General features: G+C 46.1%; 1 protein-coding gene across 1 annotated transcript in view; it reads left to right on the forward strand.

Annotated features, from left to right (window-relative positions):
• Positions 1 to 6,322: 6,322 nt before the first annotated feature.
• ncam1a (neural cell adhesion molecule 1a) overlaps positions 6,323 to 25,805 on the forward strand; it is a 167,310-nt gene continuing 147,827 nt past the window's right edge. The window contains exon 1 of the mRNA XM_079738617.1: positions 6,323 to 6,520. Within this exon, the coding sequence (XP_079594743.1) occupies positions 6,469 to 6,520 (52 nt within the window). The 5' untranslated portion in view covers positions 6,323 to 6,468. The remainder of the gene's footprint in view (positions 6,521 to 25,805) is intronic.

Consider the following 25,805-nt stretch of genomic DNA (forward strand, 5'->3'; position numbering starts at 1 on the left):
AACGGGTCTGCCATATGTCTCTGACCTCATCTGACTCCGATCCCTCTTCCTTGTGGCTATGTGGGGGCAGCTTATGTGCTTAAAATACGTAACAACAAATACAAAAAAAAATAATCCCTTCACGGGCGCAGCCTTTTTGTTGAGAGCGTCATCACTGCTCTCGGTCTACTCTCAGATTTTCGAAAGATGAAGACAAAAAGGGGGCATGCCTTTGAGAAATGCCGCAAGAAAGCTGGGAGATCTTCGACTTTCGACTCGGAAGTCTGGCGTTCGAGGATTCAGGAACACACCATTTATCCGACATGATACAAATCAGACCGTTTTTGAAAGAAGCTGAAATAGGTTTTGCAGAAATGAACAGTGTGAGAATAATAAGGGGTATTATACAGGCATGTAACCATAGCCTGGGTATACCCATGCTGCTTCGCGCGCAATTTCATTTCGCGCTGCTAGGCAGCCTGGATTCCATGGATCCGATTTTCGCCTGAGATAGGGAACCAATCACAGAACGGGGAGGGACGGCAAGACGATGACGACGTCTATGCGACACACAGAAGCTTGTAGTTTACGGATTCAAAATGGCAGCAGACACATTACCTTTCGATGCAGCCTTAGATAGTGTTCTAAGTAGTTTAGAACGCAAGTTTAATTTGAAAAAAGAGCAATTTTCGGCGTCAAACTCTTTCATTACCAAGGAGGATGTCTCTGCCCTGCTACCAACAGGCTTTGATTGGCTATGAGCTACGTATAGACTCATATGATAGACATTCGTAGCGCCCAATAAACAGCTCCGGGCAATCGTAAACCACGCCTCAAATACGAGATAAAGAATGTGTGGTTCCCAGACCTCATCTCAATGTAGATCGAGATGAGGTCTGGCCTTAGCCAGGCTAATGTAACCCGATTCTAGTCATACACCAAAATGCAATTATCTCTTAAAAGCAGAATATGGGATCTTTAATGGTTGTGCTATTCTGTCATGTCTTATAGTTTAATTTGAACCCCATCAAAAATATAAAATATTTGGCCTGATCTCTCATGTTTTCTTTAAACAATGATAGCCTGCATCTTGCCAGGGTATGCTTACCTATAAGCAAGGCTATGCATGCCCATACAGTGTGTGAGGGTAGTATTACAGTCTAACAAGACTCTTGAATCGCAGGTCTAGGAGATGTCTGTCAGAATGGTGCTCTTCAGACTCCCTTCGACGGGGGAATTCCCCTCATGCGGTGACATGCTTCTCTCGAACATGCACACAAGCCGTACAATCATAGAGTGGTGATAGAGTGGGCTGCTTCTTGTCACCACCAACTGTTGTAGCAGTCTTTAGGGGTTTGAGCACCTTAACAATGCCCTCCGCATCTGATATATCACCGACATCCAACGTATCAGTGTCTCTGGCTTTTCCTCTTGCTTCAGTGCTCATCAGGACGGCCGTAACAGCCGTCTGTTGTTCCAGATAGCGTTCGAGCATATCATACAAACTGTCCCATCTGGTTGACTCGTCCACTATATTTGTGAGACAGAAGCTGTCACCGAGCGTGTTTAGAGAATCAAACTGCAGTGGCTTTAGTGCTCCTATTAAAGAAGGTTGCCAATCTTCGCCCCCGGCCAAGCAAGCAGCTGGCGTGGGGTAACTGTGGCCCCCGCTGGGTAGCTAGATTTATAGGTTTATAGTAGGAACACTTCTATAAACCTATCAATTGAGCTCCCGTTTCCACTGAACGCAGTGTCGATATTTTAAGAATTATCTGTTACAACTGCAGTGTTTGGAATTCAACTCATTCCATCGCTGCCTGTTTTAGCACTTCACCCACTTTAACCCCTGTGTGCGACTCAATAATGGGCGAGTCTGCAGGGCATAGCTAGCCATCTCCCAATTACGTATGATCTGCACTGTGAGTTGGGGATATAGCCCTGTGTGGCACGGCTGGTCCCCCCCGTCTGTAGTAAGCGAAATACAATTAGCTGCTTTCAAATTCTCAACAGCATGTGCTCCCGTGTCTTTGTAAAGATTCGGCATGAGAACACTAGAAGTGTTTTTGTGACGGAATGTGTTTTTTTACCTGAAGCAATCTCCAGTCTTGGGGTATGAATTTCCCAATAGCTTTGGTTTTTTCTGTAGCTTATTGACTTGTTGGTGCTAAAGTTGTAGCAAATTACTTCTGTAAAGTTGTTTGGCCCAATGGCAATTTCTTATATCTTTAATCTGCTCCTTATGGTACCGTTTAAGATGAACAATCATCTGGAGGTGTGTATGGTTTTATTGCTTTGCACAATTCAAAAATTGTCTTTGTCTTGTCAACAACTTGTTGTTGTTGTTCTCATACTTCACTGGAAAGCCGAAATATTGCCAAACATGTGACTTCAGCATAGCTGGAGCGTTTTCTATCTCTATTCCATCTGACGTTGGATTACTGTAGCAGCCATCTTCAAACTGTAGCGTTTGACCCAAAATTATGGTTGTAGGTCCTGTTGCATACAACGTTGATCGCGCCCTCTGTTGTCTAAGGTGTGTAATCGCAACACAGATATTTTGGTGGTTGTCATCCCAGATAATTTTGGTTTGTGTTCACATACCAGGAAATTTCAAGATATCCTTTTTCGACTTAAAAATTTTAGATCGCGACATAGCGAATTTGTATTTATGATCCCATCCCTATTTTTATTGAATGGATGGTAGTCTTTACGAGGATCGTTGCTAAAGAATCATTGACCTTTTTACAATGGAATTTTGCTGATTGCTCAATGACACCAACCTCATCTGCGGAATTAAATGCTCTTTAATCTTGACGCAAAGGGGCCCTCGTGTCTTACATCAAAGCCTACTCACAAGCAGGCTCCGGCCTGCACCCTGTAGCCAACAGCCAACGCTTTATCGAACCATTAGAGAACGTTGGAGAAAGTGGTTCTGAAAAGGTCTCTTTGGACTGCTAACATGCTCGCCGTCATGGTCATTTTCTAAACGTCCTGCACTACGAGCTCCGCACCCCACATGAAACCCCATGTCCACATCCAAACTTAGGCTAGGCCACAACCATAACCCCCACTTAACCTTCTGTGGGTAAGGCAATATAAATGCATTATGAATGCATTAACTCTACTCATTCACATCTCAGGGATTCAAAACTCAATCATTGTGTGTGTATGCGTTTGTGTGTTTTTGTGTGCTCATGTGTGTAATGCATTATGAATGTATTCTCAAAACTCATTCACACATCAAGAATTCAGAACTCAATCATTATGTGTGTACCAAGGTCTGTTTTGCGGTATGATAAAAAAAAAGCTACTTCCCTTTTGAAATAGAAAAGTATACAGTTGTTGTTGACCTAAGTTATTTCCTCTGACCATTATTTCCGTGTAGGTGTTTGTGTATCTCAATGTGTTTCCTTTCAGAAAAAAAACCTTTTACATTTTATTAAAATACCTCAGGGACGCCGGTACAGGCATGGAGCATCTGTATGCATCTGCTACCAACCAAACATAAAAGTAGAAAGCAAACAAAAAAGAGCTTGTTAGGATCTATTAAGGCACTTTGAGCCTCAATACCGAAGAAACAGACTGAAAATGATCTGACTGGCAGATGGTGTGCGTACAGGTGGCGGTTCCCGTCGAAACGAGAGCAAACATCGGGAAAGCATCATCTTCAACCTGGTGCTGAGATGGGAGAAAAAAAACGAAATGTAAAAAATAATTAGATACAGAAAAAAAAAAAAATGAAAAAAAAAATGCTCAAAATTCTGTCGAGCTGGTATCAGTCAGAACCGTAATCCGGATTTTATATCTTCATCCATCTCTCTATCCTTCCCTCTATCCGCCTTTAATCTAGTTTTCTGTAATCCATTTTGGGTCGGCTGCGCCATAGCCGCTATACAGTCTGGTTGGGGTGGAGGCTGATCTGAAACCACCTTGTATTTGTCTCCTTAGATTCATGCGATAGAAGAGGAGAGGATGCTGGTGTTTTCAGTTACACTTTGCACTCTTTCTGGGTGGATGGATGGATGGATAGATTAATGGATGAATTAATTAATAGATGGATGGATGAGTGGATAGATGGATAGATTAATGGATGATGAATGGGTGGATGGACGATGAATGGAAAGATGGATAGATTAATGGATGGACGGATGGATGGATAGACTAATGAATGGATAGATGGATAGATTAAGGGATGAATGAATGGATAGATGGATAGATCAATGGATGAATGTATGGATGGGATGGACGGATGGATGGCTGGCTGACTGACTGACGTTTTCAACATTTGTATTCAGGCCTATACCCGGTAGCATGTGGTCAACATGTAGGCCTAACAAGCATTTGCCTTCCGGCTTCCATTCAAGAGTTCTCCCTGCTGTGCAGTAATGAGGCCCTTCACAGTGTAACATTAGAGGTTCCTTTAGCGACAAAATGCTGCTGAACCCTGCCCTCCAGATAGGGTGTGAGGACGGAGAGCTTAAGTCAAACATATGTATATGCATGTGTAGTAATAATGATGATGACCATCATCATCATTTTCATAATGATCATATAAATTTGAATAAAGATATTCTTTACAATACAGTATTAAAAATTGTATTTTTTATATCTGGAAAATAGAAAATAATGGTTATCTTCCAGGTTTAAAACAGGATACAGTTTCTTGGGTAGGTGTGTGGTTGAGTAGGGGCCGTGGTTTACATAGCCTACACATTGCCCCATGCCCTGCTGGTATTGAGAGAGGCAGAGACCGAGAGGCCAGAGAGTGATGTAATAATACCTGCTGAGTAATGAAAACTCTGGGAAGCCTAACATTATACACAAGATTTGTGTGCGTGAAAAAACACCTATAGAGGTGTTAACACTTTTATTTAACGAATGAGGAATTTCATCATATGTGTAGGCTTTATAAACACCATACAGGGCTAAAGGTTTCCCATATTTAGAGTTCACACAATTATTGTTATTGGGCTTTTACAAACAATCAATACTAATAATGATGCAGGAATGAAATCTAACATTCTTCTTCATCTACCTTATTTATCACAAATCAAATTTCTATTTAGTAATACTATTATCCGCGTAAATTCTCCAAACATTTGGAATTTCAAACTACCTTATCTTCACCCCGTTTGCCAAATACATGAATTACCTCGTACCACTAGATGGTGCTGTATAAAAAGGACTAATTCACCCGATGGGAATGAACGGTGAATTACATTGCAGGATTTCTGGTTTCTCTGTGTCCAAAGCCTACCGAAACCATTGTTGTTTTTGATGGACTGCAAGGCAGATAGGCCATTTAAAAAAGCCGCAGATATGATGGAAATAATAGTCCATCAATAGCCCACTGAAAAACGCTGTCCTTAATTGACCACATGGGGCGCTAGAATAGAGGCTAAAGATGGATCAACTGTAACTGGGTTTTATCCGTTACTTGATGCGTAATTGGACAACTTTCTAGGTAGACCATATTATACAAATGACCATGCATTTTTTTTAACCATTCTGTATTTTTCTAGTGTTCTTTTTGCTGTAAGTTCCTCGAATCAGAACAACCTATTTTCGGTGAAGTGGTTTGGAAGTGTGTGAAAACGTTCCCACTCTGCGGTCAAGAGACTCTGGTGTGACTTCTTATGGACTGAGTGAGGGGTGTCGTAACGGACTGAATCACTGCGGCTGTGTGCAGTCACACAATGCAGGTTCATAACTTTTGGATTTTATTTTTAAGATATTTGCCCGAAGAAAAGGCTGGTTATTAATTAAAAAAACAAAACGGCAAACAAACCAAATGGATTAGGATACATTCCGAAGTACGTTGTCTACTGTGAGCAAGTCCCAATACAATATGGTGACTTGGCGTTGTGTCTTTGTGTTTTCTTTCTGTGACACAACACACAACAGTTAGGGAAGCTTCTTATCCGAATTACGGTCCCTCTGGTAGTCCCGCCATCTGCCCTTATTCCGCCGGCACTTGTGCACTACTTTATCTGCATCTGACAATATCCACTTTACTGTCGTGTGTGTGGTTGTGGTGCCTGCTTCCGTGCGTGTGCGTGCATGAGAGAGAGAGAGAGAGAGAGAGAGAGAGAGAGAGAGAGAGAGAGAGAGAGAGAGAGAGAGAGAGACACACACACACCCCCGCGCGAGAGAGGGAGAGAGAGAACAAGAGAGAGAGAGAGAGAGAGAGAGAGAGAGAGAATAATTAGAATCCGAGCGAACTACGGGCGGAGTAATTCGCGGTGTGTGTGTTATGTGTGTGTGCTACGGCTGCTTCTACTTGTCACTCATTGTGGTGCTACTGCTGTTGCTGCGCGTACAAGGGGGGTGTAGAGACCTATAGGACCAGCATCGCTCCTGGCACTGAAGAATATTCCCTAAGCCGGTGTACTTTCTTCTTTCGAGTCCAGTCCCCGGCCAAGTCTGCCCCTGCTACACCGTGCCTGTTTCCTCAAGGAGAATATCCTATCTTTTGAGGAGGACATTGCAATGCTTCAAACCAGGGATCTCATCTGGACATTGCTGTTCATCGGCTGTGCAGGTAAAGTGTTTCGCTTTTTGATAACGATCATGATATTGATAATAAACGCGTGAGCCTCTAGGTTATGCACAACGCGGCGTGACGGCCAGTGGGGGGTCAAAGTGTGTGTTGTTGTGCAGCATCCCTCACAGTCCTCGGCATCCCTGCGTCCTTTAGAGCCGGGATATGTGACGCGGGCAAATATTCAGGATCGAGAATTTAGCAAAGTTTTCGTATGGAAGTTTTTTATTTTGGGGGAAAAACGCACGCAGGAAAACGTATGAGGACGTACCAGAGTAGGGATAAATGAACGCACTTCCATCAGCGGCGCGTCCTCTACTGCGCTATAAGGTGCCGTTATTCCTATGGATCTAATGATGGGGACGTGGTGCCGTCTGAGGTCTCTGGACCGCTTTGGTTTTTGCATGCCCATAGCCCTTATTACCTCGGGTTTAAGGACGTACGCCAAAAAGAAACTTGTAGCCTATGGGGAGCGCGTTTTGACAGAACTATGAAACTTGTAATTCCACACTGAGCGTTTCGAAAGATGGACGCTATCACTGGGGGGCGGGGGGGTATATAAATGTTTTTCCACTGGGCTGACGCATCGAAGCACATTTTTATTTTTCTAAACCTCATTCGTAATCGTATTTCAATGCTGATGTGTGGTTTGTGACGAATGTAAACTTTATAGCAGCGGTCGAGCTGTTCCGACTCGATGATGAACCGTAACATGCTGGACAGCTGCCTGTGACGCACTGGCGCTGAGGTGCTCGGCGCGACCACTCCAGATATAGGCTGTCCTAGAATAATAGATTCAACAACCACTTGGAACCTAGATTGAGAATCTTGCTAATGAAATGGCTTATTTTGATTTCGCTTTTGCTGGAAGTCTTACAAATAAGCTGTTTTATTTGGTGGATTTAAGTTTAAGAATCCCAACAATCAATTAATCATTCCCCCCCCCCCCCCCTTATTGTAAACTTTCAATGAAATCATTAAACTGTTTAACGTAGCCAGATGTTATACCTGTTAGTGTTATTTTGTTAATTTTATTCAGCAATTTTCTATCAAACTGGCTAATTGTCAGTGTGGGTTATTATTTCCCTCCATTTATTCATTTATTTCAAGTGTGGTGCGCTTTCTTCTTGCACATCAAATTGTTTATTCTTTCTGCCCTGTCTAACCATATGGCCTACGGTTTCATTATTGCTATTGAGCGGGTGCTTTGCCTTCTCTTTCAGTGCGCGGAATTATACTCATTATGGTATTTTATGGTAAACAATGGGATCCAATCACACCGCTGCTGTGGTCCGGGGGCGGGAGGGAGGAAACCCCGTTTCTTATGTTCCCTCGGTCCTCCCAACCCCCTTTCCCCGCGTTTCTCTCTGTCACACTCTATCCCTTCCACCCCCGCCCCAACCCCCCTCTCCCTACACCCAACCCCACCCCCAGCACCGCCCCTCCAATGTCAAAGCACGTCGCATTCCTTTTTTGTATTTTCAATGTAGACATCTGTTAGGGTTCTCTACGTCTGTATAAACAAACCTTCTGTATGAACTACACATTAACAGCAGATGGCTCTACATTAACAATTTGTGTGCGTGTGTGTATGTATGAGCGTACGTGTGCGTATGTGCGCGCCCGTGTCCACAGTAGGCCCATTTCTGTGTGTGTTAGGGTTTACGGGGCCAATATATAAGTATATTACATCAGGTAGCCTACATGAGATGGCAGTGTGTAGTAGTCCCACTGGATGTATATCCTTCGCTTCAGCCTTCTGCCAGTCAAAACGAGCTGATCAGATTATTGGACCGGAACAAGGCGTCTAAGCAACCAGTAATGACAGTAAGGTGCTGTTGTAGAGGCTCAGACCAAATGTGATCACAGCAAGCCTATCGATTTCCAGTTCCCGTTCCTGTTCACCGATAATTACATTTCAAGGCCTGTGATGGAGCAATGAGGGTTAACGACCGGCCGTCTGCCAGAAAAATGCACTGGGGCCAATTGATCCCTGTATTTTTTTTCACAAAAAAAAGATGTAAGGAAAGAAGACAAAAATTGAGTGAGTTAAAAGTGAAACGCAGTAGCCAGTCCGTCCTCTGCCTGTCTCTATCGGTCTATCGGCAGGTCTCATGGGAGGGCAACAAGTCTGGTCGGTGGAATCGCTCCTGGGATTGAGTTTGTTGGTAGCGTGTGTGCTGCTGTCAATCTGTAGTCTGTGTGTGTTTGTGTGTGTTTGATTGAGGAAGATGGAGGAGGAGGAGGTAAATCAAATAGAAGAATCAAGATGACTGGGGGTTGCGATGAATGGTTTCTGTGGAAGGGAGTCAGTTGGAACGGAGCGTGTGCGTGTGTGGGGGGGAGGGAGAGGGAACGTAGCTTGGATTTAACATGGCTTCTTTCTCTCGGGCATGGCATGTTTAACTGTGATGTTGATGCATTGGAACAACAGGAGCAAGGCCTTCCTCTGGTGCCCTTGCATCCACTCAGTCACTTGGCTTGCCATAGGGCCTGCCCTTTGCTGATGTTTGAGTCCCAAAGGCGATCACTCCATGCCTAAACATTGCGTAAGTTCTCCTCCAGACGTTAATACGCCAGATTTAAATAAACGGATCCCCTGAGCATGGGCCACATATAGAAGTGGAAGAGAAAATACACAATCCCCCCGAAAAAGCCTGCTCTGTGGCTTTGCAACGTCCGTGGTGAGTTCAAAGCCACTATGAAAATAATATGGTCTATTTTTGGCTGAGGGGAACAGTGAAAAAAATAGGGGCTTAACAAGGGGAAAATTACAAGGCGTTTTAGTTTGTTGCCTAAATACAACTACGAGCCTTCCCCTTCAAATCTCCTTTCTTCTCTCTCTCTCTCTCTCTCTCTCTCTCTCTCTCTCTCTCTCTCTCTCTCTCTCTCTCTCTGTGTTTATCTGTCTGCATCTCTCTCCCCCTCTGTCTGTCTGCATCGTACTTTGTCTCTCTCTGTCTCTGCTTTGAATGCATTACACACAGCTATCGTTTGGTCCATCTTTATAGGTTGCCGCTTTCTAACCCATTTATGATTCGATTCCTTTAGAACGAGAACATTTAGCTTCAAGACCTGATTTAATTATCTTTATGTACCATTCTTGTGTTGTATCTGCAGGCGACTTGAACCACCCGGGCAACAAAATGTATTTGCAGATTGGATGATTTGTGGTTTTGTAACAAGAGAACGTAGTTTTACACACTTATGTGTGTATGTTCAGTTATGTCAAACAGATGTTTAATTAAAGTTTTTAAGTATAACTTTATTGCCACTCTCAGCTTCCTGTTGAGACTTTGGCTTAAAACACAGGTGTGGCCAGTGTAACAATGACGCTCCCTAGTACCGCCCTAGCACGCATAAATATATGAATGCATTTATTTATTTCACTCTCTTTTTCATCTCCTTACACAAAGAGGAAAGCTGGGATGCTATGGTGAACTAAAGAGGTAGGTAGATAGTGGTTATGACACAATTGACCATTGCAAACCACCCTCCGTTGCACCCCAACAAAAAAAAAATCTGTCCAGTTCCAGACCATAGATACAAAATAATGCAGATTTACTAGGGTTTCATCCGTTTGAAAACGTTTGAATACCCTCCCAATCCATTAAAGAGATAACTTTCCATGGGCAGAAATACATTTTCAGTTAAATAGTCGTTTTTCCAAGTCCTCCATTTAATTTATTTTGCAAAATCACATGGGATTCGTTAGGGAGCCGTTAGGATTCGCTCAAACCCCGCCAAGAAATGATGGACGCGTCCATACGCCCCACCATAATGAGTCAGAGACCCTGTGGCAGGCTTCACCAGAGAGGCGATAACCCCCCCCCCCCCCGGCCCTTTCTACCTTAGCCCCTGCTCTCCTCCTCCATGACTGAGTGTTGGAGCTGGATGGGTCGTCCTTGCATATTAATCATTGCTGTGAATGGGGGGAAACCTGGAGTGATTTGCATTGTGTAAACTCCCAGGACGTCCCATAGAGCCCTGGACACAAGCAAAAGAGAGGGAACAAGGGGAGGCCAGGGAGTTCCCGTGCTGAATGGCCGCTTGCCCCTCCAAGTCCTTTGTCCCACAGCCGTCTAAATGGACCTTCTTTCTTTTTCTTTCTTCGTCGTAAAAGTGGTCATCAGATGTTTTCTTTTTTTTCAACAATGAAATTAGCTTTCTGTGTGTCAACATATGTAAAGATCTTTTTTTTTAATGATACGGTGTTGAAGCACTTTCAGCTGCCAGTGCCACCTACAAACAATGCATATCATTAATGTTGTTGTTATTCTCTTGAACACGGTTTTTGTTGTCATATTCGGGAGGACAACAAAGAAAAACCAGACCAAAGGAGATTAAAAATAAAAAGCGACCCGCGTTACGTCTCGCGCTACTTGAACGTGAAAGACGTTTAGTTAGCTTGAGGTGACACAGCCATTCATCACAGCCTCCTCCTCCTCTTCCTCCTCTTCCTCCTTCTCCAGTCAGTGAGTTCTGCTTCCCAGTCTCTGCTCAGAATCACCGGCTCGGATAACTGCATATCACGCAATACGCTTCGACGACTGGGCCATAAACAAAGATGGTTGATGGTAGAAATTTGGTCTCCCATAAATCTTGAGAAAGACTGTGTGTATTTTAAGAGGTGAGGCAAAGACGGACGATTGAACAGCGAGACGGAAGTTTTGAATGAAGAGGGGTGGGCGTGGCAGCTTGGATCATCGTTTGTCTCGATTGACTCGATTTTCAGTTTTCACATTTTAGAAGGGCTTGTAAAATTCGATACAATTTTGAAACTTGGAAAAAAGTCAAGAGTGGGTCCATTAAGGAAATTACAGTGACATTAGTAAAGTAAAATACATGGGCAAGTGATTACACAGAGGATCCTGGAGTTGGGGGTTCTGTCTGCTGCTCTGAACCAGTATCTGAAGAGCGCTGTGCACCTGGCAACCCTCCCCTCCCCTCCAGTGCACTCCCTCCCCTCCTCTTCTCTCCTCTCCCCTTCCCTCACCTCCCCTCCTCTCCCCTCCTCTCCCCTCCTCTCCTCTCCTCTCCTCTCCTCTCCTCTCCTGTCCTCTTCTCTCCTCTTCTCTCGACTTCCCTTCCCTCCCTTCCTCTTCTCTCCTCCTCTCCTCTCCTCCCCTCACCTCCTATGCTCTCTCCTCAGTGCATAGCCTTCTAGGGTAGGTTTCTCTCAACTGATATACCATTCACTGCTCCTCCCTATCTGTGTCAGGGCCAAGGATTTCCATGGTAAAGTGCTGTGGTGACTGCTGAGGCCAACGTTCCATAGGTTCTGTACGTGTGAGTTAGGCCCCTACGACTGCTTAAAGTCTGTCCTTTTATTTACTCTATAGTATTTACTACACTCCCGTTCCCCCCCCCCCCCCCTTTTTGGCGTCTTGACCGTTTGTGTAACCTGTAGGCTGAGGTGTTTGTCATGCGTTTGCAAGCTTGTGTGCGTATGTATGTGTGTATGCCACTGTAACACATTTACAGCAGCCATGCTGTAAATGTGGCTGCAAATGCTGTAAATGTTTGCAGCCTGCATCAACACCACTAATCTATGGAATACCTTCTGCTTGCGCTCCCTCCCCCCGCCCCCCCAGATGATCTTCGGTCATGTGAAAGCTGCAGAGTGAGATGAATGTGTCCACAGAGTGCCTTTTTATTATCTAATAGAATCAGTGCATCCTCCCAGCTGCTACAACAGAAACGGAGACTCCGGCGACGCCATTTGCAGAGGAAACGCACGACGCTGTGCTGATTTGATTGGTATCTGTTCGTATTGACGTACCTGTTTAAGTTACTGCAAGCCTGCTAAACCCTCCCTCACTCCCTTCCTCCCTCTATCCATCCATCCTTCCATCCCTTCCTCCCTCCCTCTGAGTTATATTTAGCATCCGTGCTCACCCCGTTGTAACCTTTATGGAGAATAGTTTATATCACTGCTGCTGGAAGTATTAGACCTGGCTTTCTTGTTGTTGACATTTTGGTGAGGAATGATTCCCCTGGGTTATACACGCACGCACGAACACGGAGCGCACACACACACACACACACACACACACACACACACACACACACACACACACACACACACACACACACACACACACACACACACACACACACACACAAAAGACACAAAATACACTGTGTACATACAGAGAAGCTTCAAGCAGCACTGTACTCGGCTGTAATTCCATTCCCAAGTCTTGACGAGGTGTACCCAACAATGGCCACTGAGGGAGATACCGGCCTGGAGGACATGAAAGGACACCCTTGTGCGTAGACCGGTGCCTAAGAAATCTTCTTTCGCTTTCAGGGGCTGATACCTTCCAGCCGGCCCTGCCATAAGGTATCGCGGCGCGGGCGCTGCAGTCTGCGGCACCAGGGGTCGAAGTGACTTGATAATTGTGGTGTCATTGGGAGGAGAGCTGGGGGTTGACGTGGGTTGTGAGAAGCTCAGTGCACTTGATTAAGTAACAACAGCACTCCACTGTTGTCCTCTCTCTCTCTCTCTCTCTCTCTCTCTCTCTCTCTCTCTCTCTCTCTCTCTCTCTCTCTGAAAAGGAGGGCGGGGAAGGGGGTGGATGGAAGCTGGAAGCATTTCACTGGCCATATTAACCCTGGCAAACACATTTTTTGCGCTAAGCTTGACTGCCTCCTACCGTATGATTTAGGGGCAAAATGCTTTGATTTGATTCGTTTGACTGCACGTGTGACATTGGGTGGTGTCCCTGATTCGAGTGCATGTCGACCACTTTCTCCAGAAGCACGACAGCCGCAATAACAAAAACAATTGCCATCATCACCACTCCCCAAGCGAGATGCTGATGTTGTTTACCTACTCTCTATTTTTATGGTCTTGTTTGTCCCCGCAAACGGTTGCTGCGCATTCAGACGTCTGGCGCGTTGTGATGTGGCGCACAAAATAGGGCTGCACTATGATTTCAACGTTATGTTTATTCTTGTTTGGATAAGAGTCTGGTGTGTAATTGCCTCTCACAGGAGTGGGGGGAGAATAATGAAGCAGTGTTCGGCTGCCCCATCTGCTTATTGCGTTGTCAGGAGCCTACACCTCTGTACTCGTAGCCTCCTGCTGATGGACACACTGGCTGGATTTGAGATGCAGAGGTGTGGAGTGCAAGCAATGAATCGTTTGTTTCCGATCGTCATAGTGATGGTATCAGGGCAGGAGAGCATCCTGTGTCGTACAAGGAAAAAAACAATGTTTTTTAATGGCCTGGGTGTTCTGTATACGGGTTCCTGACTGAGATTGGCCTGTTTGACTTCCTTCCCCCGTCTTCTCCGAGGCTGTAACCGTGGTTGCACCGGGGCATGAATCCGATTGGCCCACCAGATCAGAGTGACTCATCGCCCTCGATGATGTAATGGCCCCCGCCAAAGGGGGCCGATGTGCTCATGCAGGGGATGCACTGTGCCCTTCCCAGGGATCTTGTGTCTTTCTCAGGTGCCAGGTTGTCTCTGCCCTCCCTGTGCGCGGAGGGCACAACAACAGGCCCAGGTCCGCGGGGAGATGTGAGCAAGGTGAGGCGTGCACTGCTATCGAGCTTGTTTACTTCCTTCACGGGGTTCAGTCTGCGGGCTCGCGTGCTCCCCAAAGACCAGCGTCCTCTCGCTCTGCCGGCGCCATCTGCAGGCGGGGCTGACTTACTTGTGGTGGGGCCCCTTACCGTATGAATTTCAAATCATCTGATGACTGGAAATATGGTGGATCCAGTGCTCCAGGCTGGAATATAACAAGCATTGGGTTTCCCCACATACAGCCTGCTCTCAAATTTGTGTGCAAGTGTGTTTTTATCTTTGCCTGCCTTCCCTCGTTTTGGGGAAATAATGAGTGAAATGTAATTTATGCCCAAAAGGAGTCCCAAAAAATCCCAGTTTAGACCTTCCCTATAGTGTATGCAGATTGTTGTTTCCCAGCAGGGGAAGCAGTTATAAATGTGAACACATTAGTGCGTGTGTGTTGGTGTGTGTGTATCAGAATGTCCTGGTAGTTTGAGTTTAACAAAAGGGCAGTAAACAAGAAGCCCACAATTCTCAGAGGAAGACACAAATATTAATGCACTATTAAATATGGGGGTTAAACATTTATTTATGAGACCCAAACAAACATGGAGTTTGTGTCTGCAGGCAGTTTGGCTGATTATGAATTCCAACATTTCTGAAAGGCTAGAACAAACAAACAGTTTCACTAATCAAGGCTGATATGGTACTTTAAAGCTATTTTTTTATTTTTTAAATTGCTACTCAAAGCCCTATGCAAGTCTCGGCACAGCTACAATTTGAATGCATAAATGTGGTCCCACTGCGAATGAGATTTCTGTAAAGAAAACAATGTCAACACATCCAATTTTCTTTCTAGAGAAATTATGCAAAAATGGGACAGAACAAAATATATGTATTTTTTTGACTCTGCACCTATCTACTCCCATACGTTCAACCCTGATTATTCAATGCTCTGGTCGTAAGTGTAGTCTACCAGTTACTGTCTAACGAGCAGCAAGCACCCCACACAAAGAGAACCCTGAAAGAAACCCCCAGAAATGGACAGGCACAGCAGAAGCGTTGCTGCTGTAACCCATGGGGAAATCAAACTTGAACGCTGTAATTATCTCTGACTGGAGGTGATGTTGTGGTGTTTGTTAGCGAGAGTGGTTGCGTGGGGGTGGGTGGGTGGTGGGTGGATGCCATGAACATCCTGTGAGGAGGCAACAATAATTGGACCTTACAGCACGCCACACTCCTCCACGGAGCCCGTTATGCTTGGGGTGTGGACGGCGGTCCGTAGCCAGAGGTTTTGTTGACATCTGTTACCAAGGGGCCATGTTTGGGATTGGGAATGCTGATTGGCGATTTAAAACCATCGACTAATCAAGCAGGTTTGCTACGGTTAACACTCAACTGCTGTGATACCCTTAATGTTTCCCGGGATCTGGCGAAATAACACCCGTAAATAACAGTAGGTGCCTTGTGTCCCTTGGGCGATGCTGTGGCATCCATTGTGTGAATGTTTAATGAATAATTGTGGCAAAATCTCCCGAATTCACTGTGAAACATGTGCCATGTTTCTAAGGAATCAGTGCCACATTATATACCTAGCCTCTACCCCCCGGCTCCACCCCAAGCCCACCCCTACGCACCATGAATAAAGACTGAGGAGCGGGCTTCCCGTTATGTGTTTTATAGTTGGACGGCTGTCACTGAAGCAGGAGGGGCCTGTAATTTATGAAGAGCAATTGTCAGAAACCCAGCCCCCAACATGCCCCACTACACACACGTGCACACACACACACACACACACACACACACACACACACACACACACACACACACACACACACACACACACACACACACACACACACACACACACACACACACACACAGAAAAGAGCGGGTAAAGGCCCTGGCGGTCTGTCTATTTGAGGTAAGAGAGGGGCCAACAGAGGCTGGGGGCGGGGGGGAGGGAGGCACAATAGAGTGTTTGACCCCTCACTGCACTGGGGGGGGGGGGGGGAGATCAACTCCTGCTTCAATTGTTTTCCTTTATTTTCCTTGGGATCCTTTTGTCTGTGAAAAACACCAAAGACTTCATTCCCGGGCCACAGTTTTGAATCTCCCATCTGCATCCATCCCAAACCATGACCTCAAATGTCGTTGTCCGGTTTCGATTCTTACGCCATGTCTTAATTCTCCACCATTACATCCACAATCAAGTTTGGTTTTGTTAATACTCAACCCTGCCCCCCACCAAGAAAACAGTTATTTGAAAAGAACACAGTGGCAAAAGCCATCCTATCCACATTTGAATATGTGCTATGTAATCATCCTCCCCGAACTTCTCTCCCCCATGGATGTCACAGCAAAGTCTGCTGCTATGAGTGACAGCTGTCTCTGTCGGTCATGTAACTGTTGGCTGCTGTTTGCGCATAACATCAAAATCATCAAAAACTGCTGCATCTGCCTGGTTGCGGAGCACAGCAATTATGGAGCTCTGGATTTGGAGAGAAATGCAGAACACACAAAGATAAACTGAGAATATTATCATTGCTTCATTAGTTTCCACTTTGGAAAACAATACTGTTGTTGAGGAGGTGGATTTCGCAGGTTTTTTCTCTTTCCTGGCCGCTACGGTGTAGCATTCCACAATGTGTCGTGTTTGGCGATAATGTTGCTACACACGATTGGAAAGAATGTGTTGCTGTGAATCCCTCCTCGAGTTACATTTTACCTCCTGGTTTTGGCTCATACTTGCTTTCTAAAGGAGCGTCAGGGTAGTTTGGGTGGCAACCTGCGACAAACAAGGCAGGTGGTGGGAGCCGGCGATAGCTGAACAGATAAGATAGCATTGGATGAAATACTTTTTAGATTCATTTCTCAAAAAAAATAATGTAATACTTGTTTTTACTCCTCTTCATTTCAGACATCATTTTGTGTGAATGCAATGTCCTAGAGTACATAGAAACTAATGTATTTCAGGCCTCCTACCCCTTAGAAAATTGCACGGCACATGAAATGTCAAAAATATCCTATCCAAGAATAACCAAATTATTTCATGGGAAGGACCAATTAGCTTTGACCTTTGGCTAGTTTCCTAAAAGATTAGAAAGGTACGGTCAAACCCAAACCAAAAATGTTCCTCCTCGTTCTCCTCCCTTAACAGTGACTGGTAAGGAACTGAATTTCCAATGAAGCCCATGGCGTGTTTCTACTGCGAAAACAAACCCACGCCCTGATAAGTTAAACTCTGAAAATTAAACTTAAAAATAGGCAGAGACGTGCGGTGAGGTCCGTGGCTGGTGAGGCACTGACTTTTTCAGTCAGATTTACAAATATATATACCCAATTGTTATATAGTACCGGCCTTGAATCATTATCTTCCATGTTTGCAGTCAGAAATGTTTTTTTTTTTTAAATAAACAAACTGATGTAGTGCCTTTTAAGCAGACTGCTTAAAATAAGTTAAAGGAAGCATCCTGTACACTGTGGGCTCACGCATACGCCCCCTTCAGTGAGGCAGAGGTACTGGCTGCCTCATTTCATGCTTTTTCAGCGCGGTTTTATGTCAGATCATCATATTTAGTCTTGCTGCAAGACTAAATATGTTATACACATACATCAAATACATTAACTAGTTTAAGTAAAGTGCGATCATACAATAAAAGTGTCTACAAACATTACATTGGTGACAAGGGTGAAAAAGCAAACTGGGTTGAGCGCATGCGCTCTACCCAGTTTATGAGGGATTGCGCAATTCTCGGTGAGGCAGCACTGCTCGCTGCCTCAGCCGGCCTCAGCTCGCGTATTTCCCCTCAGGAAAAAGGTAAATTCAGCGATTTCGATAATAAAAATGATTTAAATTATTGGAATCGTACATTAATTACATTTAGACCACAGATCAGTAGACAAATACCAATATATAATATTTTTTAAATTTTTTAATTTTATCATAATTAGTTTTTTCTTTTCATAATGACAGGTGAGGCTCTGCCTCACCTGCCTCCCCTGACTGCACGTCACTGAAAATAGGGGAGGGCATATCACTGTGTTTGATTGATGCTGATTCGGCATGCGGGCTGGCCAAATCTGGGCTGGTTTCAACATCCTCCAAGGGTTTGAGGGGTTGCCCTTTACTCCTAGCCAAGGAATGGCTCAAGTCTGATTATAAACCCTGATAACGAGGCCAGAGAAATGTTTCACCGTGCCCTCGCCGTGCCTCATGAACTCCCCTGCTTCCCCGACGTTTGCAGTTGATATATACAACAACAACAGCATCCATATTTTAAACGTTCTCTCATACCTGGAAATGGCAGGCAGCTGTCTACTATTAACATACACTGCAGGATTTCTTTAGAAAGGGCAGTATTTTAAGTGGGTAATTTCTCCCCCATAATGGCGGTAAAAAAAAAAGTGCAAACAAGAAAAAAAAGAAGCTGAAAATAAACAAACATTTTCTTTTTGGTCTTCGTTTCGAGACGAAGGAAGGTGGCGATTATAAGAACGTATATGCCAATAAGTAACCAGGCAAAAAAAATTCACCACGCTCTGGGAGAAAAACCCAAGTGTATAAATCCTACTCAAATGTTGTATGTGGCCAGCTGTTGCTTTGTTGTTTAAACTGAGCTTGAGTGCATGCAGCATGTTCCAGTTGGAAGGAATCATTCACAATTTGACTGTTGCAAAGTGTAGTCCAAACAACTTTCATAAACACAGATAGGAACCGTTAACAAAGCAGCCTGCACACCACTGTCGTTAATTTTCCAGAAGAAGCGATTGGCTGCTAACAATGCAATCCATCTCGCTATGGGTTAAATCTCCTACGTTTTACATAATTCCAAAGCAATGCAATTGCATTGTAGGGTAATAACTAGAAAAGCACTAGTATCACTTTTTCAGTGACGATAGATCTTTTGTGAGTACCAATCCAAGTAAAAAACCCTCCAATCCATTAGCCTACCTTACTTAAACACATCATAGGGGTACAACCTTAACACCCATTTGAACACCATAATAATAACTGTCTTGCAATCCATCTCCCAAAAACACTCTGCAGCACGTCGTAAGAGCTTTCTCGTGCATCGGTTAGCAGAATCAATATTTCCCCCTGGATCATCATGTGTCCTGTAAATGGCAACCATCATGTTTCCACGTGTCGGAAAAAGTGGTATCTGATGTCAGCCCCTTCCCTCTTTGATATTCCACATGGTGAATAAAGCCTGCAGCCTGGTAATCATCCCCACTTGCGTGCCACATGTTCGCCTGGTTTCGTGGGTTGACATCTGATACCAGGAGTCCTGTTAACACAAGACTACTCCCATCACACGGAATGGTGGGCACGAATCGGCAATGGACGTCGCTTAGCTTCCAGGGTTCGCCTCCGGGGGTGGCGCGTTGCTCATTATTGGTTAACACCACTGCTACTCAACACAGCAGGCAACTATGTTACTATGCTCCCTGCTTTGTTGTGGTCCATCATCATTTCTCACCCCCATTGGCTTGTTTCCGCTCACTTTTGAACAGACCCATAACACCAGGGCCAGCTAACACACTCAAAGACTTCTGTTGTCTCGGGGCAGGGGCTGTTGTGTTCGCCCGACCCCCCGGGAACCCTAGCAAGAGCAGAGCACTGATGACCCTGTGAGAAAGACCTCAAGGGACGACCTGGTCAAACCCCCCCCCTCTCCATCACTCCTACCACCACCGAGCCCTCAGAAGCACACCACTGCCTAAGGAGGTGGTTTTTGCGGTGGTCATCCGTGGCCGGTGTTTTCAGCACCTTAGGCCACAGTGGGTGGCTCAATTATGTTGAAACAAACAGGGCAGGGGGACCGACAATGAAAGTTTAACCGCCAACAAGATGTGCCTGCAATGTCTCGAGCACGCTACGCAACGTCTGTCGTTTCTTTGGCAGCTCTGTGATGAATGTATACGTTTTAGAAATGTCGTGGTGGTGAGCGAGAGGGTCAGCTTCAGAGATCAGCCCTAATGAATGGGCCAGTCAGACACATTCCAGAAAAGTGTTGAGTGTATAGTCCCTATTTATGCGAGGCCAGAGCAGAAAGATGGAAGCTGTCCATGGGAAATGGACTTCGGCAAATGAGCGGACAACAGAGAGGATGAGAGTTCCAATTGTTGAGGGTTTGCAATCAAGGTTTTCTCTCTCTCCTTTCTGTCCCTCTTTCCCTCCCCCTCTCTCCCTCCCTCTCTCTCTCTGGTAAGAATGAAGAGTCTGTTAGCCACAGGCTACAGAGAACCGGACGAGATACAGTGCGGCCAGCAGACATGGCTTCCCAAAGACAGGAGCCTCTTTTTAACCCGGCCACTCTCTCATTAGGGAGCACGACTCTCATTGTTTATGGGCCTTAATGAGGCTCGGCGCGGCCGGGGCGGGAGAACAAGGAGAGATGGGGGTGGGGTGGGGGGGGAGAGAGAGCACAGGCACTGCATTCAGTTAACCAGTGTAGCTATTCTTGTTTCTCCGAGCGGTGCTGGAAAGAAGGGCTGGAGGGATGCAAACACCCCCCCCAAAGCCCCCTCTTCACATGCACTCGGTTTAGGTTGTGTACGTTGCTGTGGGCTGCGTGTTGATTTGGAGGACGGTAACTTGTGCAGCCGTCTTAAACTCCCATCTATCCCATCTATTATTTGTTGCTTGTCTATAGCATGTCTCCTTCTTTGGTCTTAATGGGATTGTTAAAAGCTCTGTCTCTGGGCACCGTTTTGCCAGGGACATTGAGGAGCTTTAATTAGTTCACTTTACGGATATTGTGCTTTTTTTTTCAATGCCAGGCCCTGTGGCTTTAGTCTCTGGAGGGTTTTTCAAATGCCAGCTTTCTGAGGCGAAACCACACAGACCAAACAGCATCGCTGCTGCTCTCTGTTTCGCCGAAAGAGAAATCGGAAAAATTCGTAAACAATTGGACAGCAGGGTATATCTGGGATATTCTGAGATTAATTATAATGCAATTCAATACAGAAAGATTATAACATACCAGCTACTCCACTGTTCCCATTCCCCACTTCTACAGAAGGCTTTTCGTTTTAAATCGACTATTACGCTAATTTTAATTTTAATCAAGTCCTTTTTGTTAGCTTGTCATAAAAGAGATTCCATTTGTATTGCAATTATATCAGACATTGAAGTAGAGAAGTCATGAAATTAAGTTTGAAATGAGTGGGGTGGGGAAGAGCTGCCTCTCCGAACCTGAACCTCTTAGAGGGTGCAGCCCGGCCTGAGAGACCGCTTTTTATTTATTGAATAGCAGTAATCAATGTCAATGACATCACCAGGTGCTTATTGTGTTAGGGAGTGTATCAGGTGCAGCCCCTGCGGTCTGTGTGTAGTGTTCGGTTACCCTTCCCGAGCACTCTCCAGCCAAAGAAAAATATATAATGGCGTTAATAGTGAGATTGTAATAGTGTTAGAGGTGTCCTATAAGTTTCACACAACTATGTAATTCAGTTGCTCTCTATCTGCCCATTTAAATTACATTTGAACTCTTTTTAGAGGCCTGTGACCCCTGCAAATGGATGCATTATATGGCTGCGCAGGAAAGGAAATGTATAGAATTCACAGCTTGAGACGTGCTTAATGAAGTTTGGAGGATCCCAGGCTCCTTTACAATGCATCCTGTAACAGTATCCACATTGTGTGTGTGTGTGTGTGTGTGTGTGTGTGTCTCTGTGTGTGCGTGTGCATGTGCGTGCGATGATGGGGGGTGAGGATGGGTGGGCATTCCTGAAATGATGTTTAGTTTCTGGGCAACCAGGCGGCAGCTGTGCATATCTTGGTTTCCGAGTGATGGGGTAGCCGGGTGGGGTTGATGGCGGTGGAGTGGAGATGCTCGCCACAGGGCTGGCGATGAGGCAAATGTGTCTGTGTGTGTGTGTGTATTGTGATGATGGAGGCTCACTAATGCAGCTGTGTTTAAATAGCGAGATTGCGGTTCGATCAACATCTCCGGGGACTCTGTAGCTTAAAGAGTGGAGAGAACCACAAATAAAGAGGGAGAGAGGGAGGGAGCGAACGATGGAGTCTCTGAGAGTTTTAGCGTTTAAAACATTAAGGAGACGAACGCTTGATTATTGTCACCACTTGTGCGTCAATTACAGCACTACCTGCTGGGGCGGGTGGGGGGGTGAGACAGACACAGGTGTAAATTCAAAATTTCCCTCGGGGAGGGGGTAGGGAGGAGTTGGGAACTTGAATCACATTACACGTCCGCTCTCTGTCTTCTCAGCATTCTGCCTCCGATTCACCGCAGATGTAGCTGGGGTGGGAGTGGATGCCTTCCCTCTTGGCCTGCCCTCATTCATCACGGCCCGCCATCTTAGTGGTGGGCTGGGCCGCATTATGCTGTTGGTTCCTCTTTTCCCCTTTTCCAAAAGACTGGATGCATTCATGCACCAAGTGCTTATACTCAGTTGCGTAATACATCCAGTTTTGAGCGGTTCTCAGTGCCACTCTGGGTGTTTTCCCGCCGACGGCTCTTCCTCTTTGTGTGTAACAGATACCGCGCCGGGTGATGGATAGGGAACACTGAAATATGGCGTTGTCACTCTTATCTGTGGCGCACGGGCCGGGATGAAATAGTGTTGGAATAAGGAGGAACACTATAGGGACGCCGTGTTGGACGTATAGGGCAGACACGCCAGATCAGGGTATGGGAAGCATATGGCCTGGCGCGTCATTTCTGCACGACAAGAAAAGGTGTTAGAAGGATAAAATGTAAGCAACACCACCGGGAATAATGTCGGAAGTGAAGAACAGTCCCGTTTGAATTGGACATATGGCCCGGTCCTTCATTCATGTAGAACGAGAAAGTGTTAAAAGTATAATGTGTTAGTAACGCTAACAGGAACAGTGCTGCTGGTTCAGAATAATCACGTTGGATACAAAACACAGACATACGGCCTGGACACATCGTTCCTGTAGGACACGAGTCTTCAGAAGAAATAGTGTGAGAAATGATAGTGTTGGTTAAACGACAGGGAACCATGTGGTTTTCTGACAACCAGAGACTCCAAACAAAGTACCGGTACATTTTGAAACATTGAAGTGAAGCCCGGCTGACTCAAGCAGCCGAGTGGACCTGAGGGGGCCACAGGACAAGGTGAGGAACGAGCCTGGTTCCAAACTGAGGGGGGAACAAGGGTACCGTTCCATCCTCAACACAAACACGCCGCTTCAAACAAACTAGCCGGGGCTTAGCGCAAGAGAATACAGCGGCATGTTAAAGCACCAAGGAACCCAGTCACCTGTTTGTCTTTCCCTGGAAATGTAACCAAAGACCGAGAGGACCGTAACGGGGAAGTTGGGGCAGTTAAATCCTTGGCAGCCCAAGTGTAACAAATCTAATTAGTGTTCAAAACAGTGTGTTTCATTTATCCTGCTGTTCTGTCCTGCATTGGGCTGGTAGGTACTTCCTCTTCCCGGCTGCTATTATATATGCCCAGAACAGTTGTTATTGTCCATTTGCTATATCAATATACCAACGTGCGATTAAATTCAACGTAGACCTGTATTCAATCATTTTCCATTGATTGAACTTGTTCTGAACCCTCTTTCATAACACTGCTGCAGTAAATTGTGATCTCTATGGTAAACAGCAAAACAATCAAAACAGAAGTAATGTAAGTAATGTATATGATAAATATTAATGTTATTGTATGCGCAATAAATATATATATATATATATATATATATATACACACACACAAAACGGCTCAGTGCAGGGCTGAGATAGATCAAAGTGTGACTGGGATGGGTGGTCCTGCACAGCATGGCTTCGCTAAGTCAGACCCCCGGCAGCTTGCCTCGCGCCTCGTCTCCGGCATACTAAGACGAGCCGTCCTCCCTGGACGCCACACGCGCGCCTCGCACCGCAATCTATTGCGAGTGCTCTGGATCGCTCTGGGAAAAAAACAACCCCACGAGCATGCCGGAGTGGAGAGGGAGATAACAACAGCGGCGGCGGCGGCGGCAGCAGCAGACCGCAGTCGAGGTCTTCAGCTGCGCCACAGTGCTGAGGTGGAGGGCGAAGGCATCAGTCGAGAACGGGAGGAAGAGCAGGCGTTGTCTGAGGTTGAACCGAAACGCTGCCCCCCCCTGCACGGAGACGCACCCTGCTCCCTTCTCCACCCTATGCCACCTCCACCAACTCCGCCTCCTCCGCCACCTCCGCCCCTCGTGAGTAATGGAGAACTGTGTGACAATCTGCTGTTCGCGCACGAGTGTGAAACGAGAGGCCTTGCGGCCGTGAGTGAGCCACAGAGCAGCAGGCTGGCTGCCTCCCCAATGCTTGAACCCCCCTCCCCACCTCTGTTCCCTGTGGGGGGGATGGGACGCGCCCTTGGGTTCACAGGTCCTTGTTTTGGTTCAGAGTGCCCCGGCCCCCCTCCTCTCTACCCATGTGCAGACTGAAGGTGTGGCCTTGGGTCTTAGGCGCGGAGGCACTGCTGTGTGCCCTAATGAGATTTCAACAGAGTGCGTCTACTATCTGATGTTGTTATCTTCAAAAAGACGCATTTCACTGTCGGCAGATATCTTGGCTTAAACAGCATACTATATCATATACTAGTGCTATCGCTAGAATGCATCGCCTCCCAAGATCTAAGGAGTGATTTTACTTCTGTGACAAATCTGAGGCTTGTGTGATGTCTGTCTGAAGGAGAACGGATTATATATTTTTCCTGTATTAATGAGGCCCCAGCTGCCAGTGTACGTCTGTTATTGTTAAGATGAGCTAATGGATCAGATTAGCGATGGCATGTTCCTAGCTCAATGACTCAACGTGGGCACCTCTTCAGAATGCCTACTCAACCGGAATTAACCCAGAATAATGATCCTTCCCATATGTGATACATATGTACTCTGTGCAGTGATTCAATCTGCTATGTGGGAGGCCACAGGCGGATTCCTGGCCAACGAATGCTCAGTGGGTTTAAGCAGACCGGATGAATGTGTGGAAACGAGGTATGGGGAAATGTAGGTCCAAATATAAAAACAATTTGACAATTCTTCCTAGCATTACGGCGAGGATTAAAGGACAGATAAACGACTCCACCTCCCCCTCGCAACAGACACCAGGAGCCATTTACACAAATTAACCCATGCACGGCCAAAGTCGATTTAGTATGGCTTTTTGGGAGCAGAGTCTGGTTGCTGTGTGTGTGTGTGTGTGTGTGCTGTGTGTGTGTGTGTGTGTGTGTGTGTGTGTGTGTGTGTGTGGGGGGGGGGGGGGGGGGGGGCTGTTGTTTTTTCAGTAGGCCGTAACTCCCAGGACACACGGAGCCTCAGAAGACCATCCCATCTCGCCCAGACACACTGTCTGCACCACATGGCCCCTCCCACGTCTGCAGCGCTGCATCGCGCTTGATTAAGGAGAATAGCAGACAAAAACAAAACAAACCCCCTGTTACACATCCAGCTCTCCTGTCCTACCTCAGTCTCCGAGGGGAGCCAGGCGAAGGTGGCCCCCACCCGGCTTCCCCCCCCCCCCCCCCCCCAATCTGGGAGTGGTGGGTGGCCAGTGGGACAAGCAGAAGGTGCATGATGATGAGCTCCATAGGGAGGGAGGTTCCCAAGCCAGTTAGCCCCAACACAGTGGCAGCAGACCGGCTCAGCTGGGGTGGGGGGGTGGGGTCCCTTTGCACACCTAGCATTGCATTAGGTGGATGTTGGGGTTTGGAGAGGGAGGGGCGGCTGGTGGCAGAGTCTGGGTGCTGGGGTTATCTGCCTGGTTTCCTCTGAGATGCTGAGGCGGTCTGG

Source organism: Pollachius pollachius (assembly GCF_949987615.1).
Source record: "Pollachius pollachius genome assembly, chromosome: 6".
In the NCBI taxonomy this organism is placed as follows: Eukaryota; Metazoa; Chordata; class Actinopteri; order Gadiformes; family Gadidae; genus Pollachius; species Pollachius pollachius.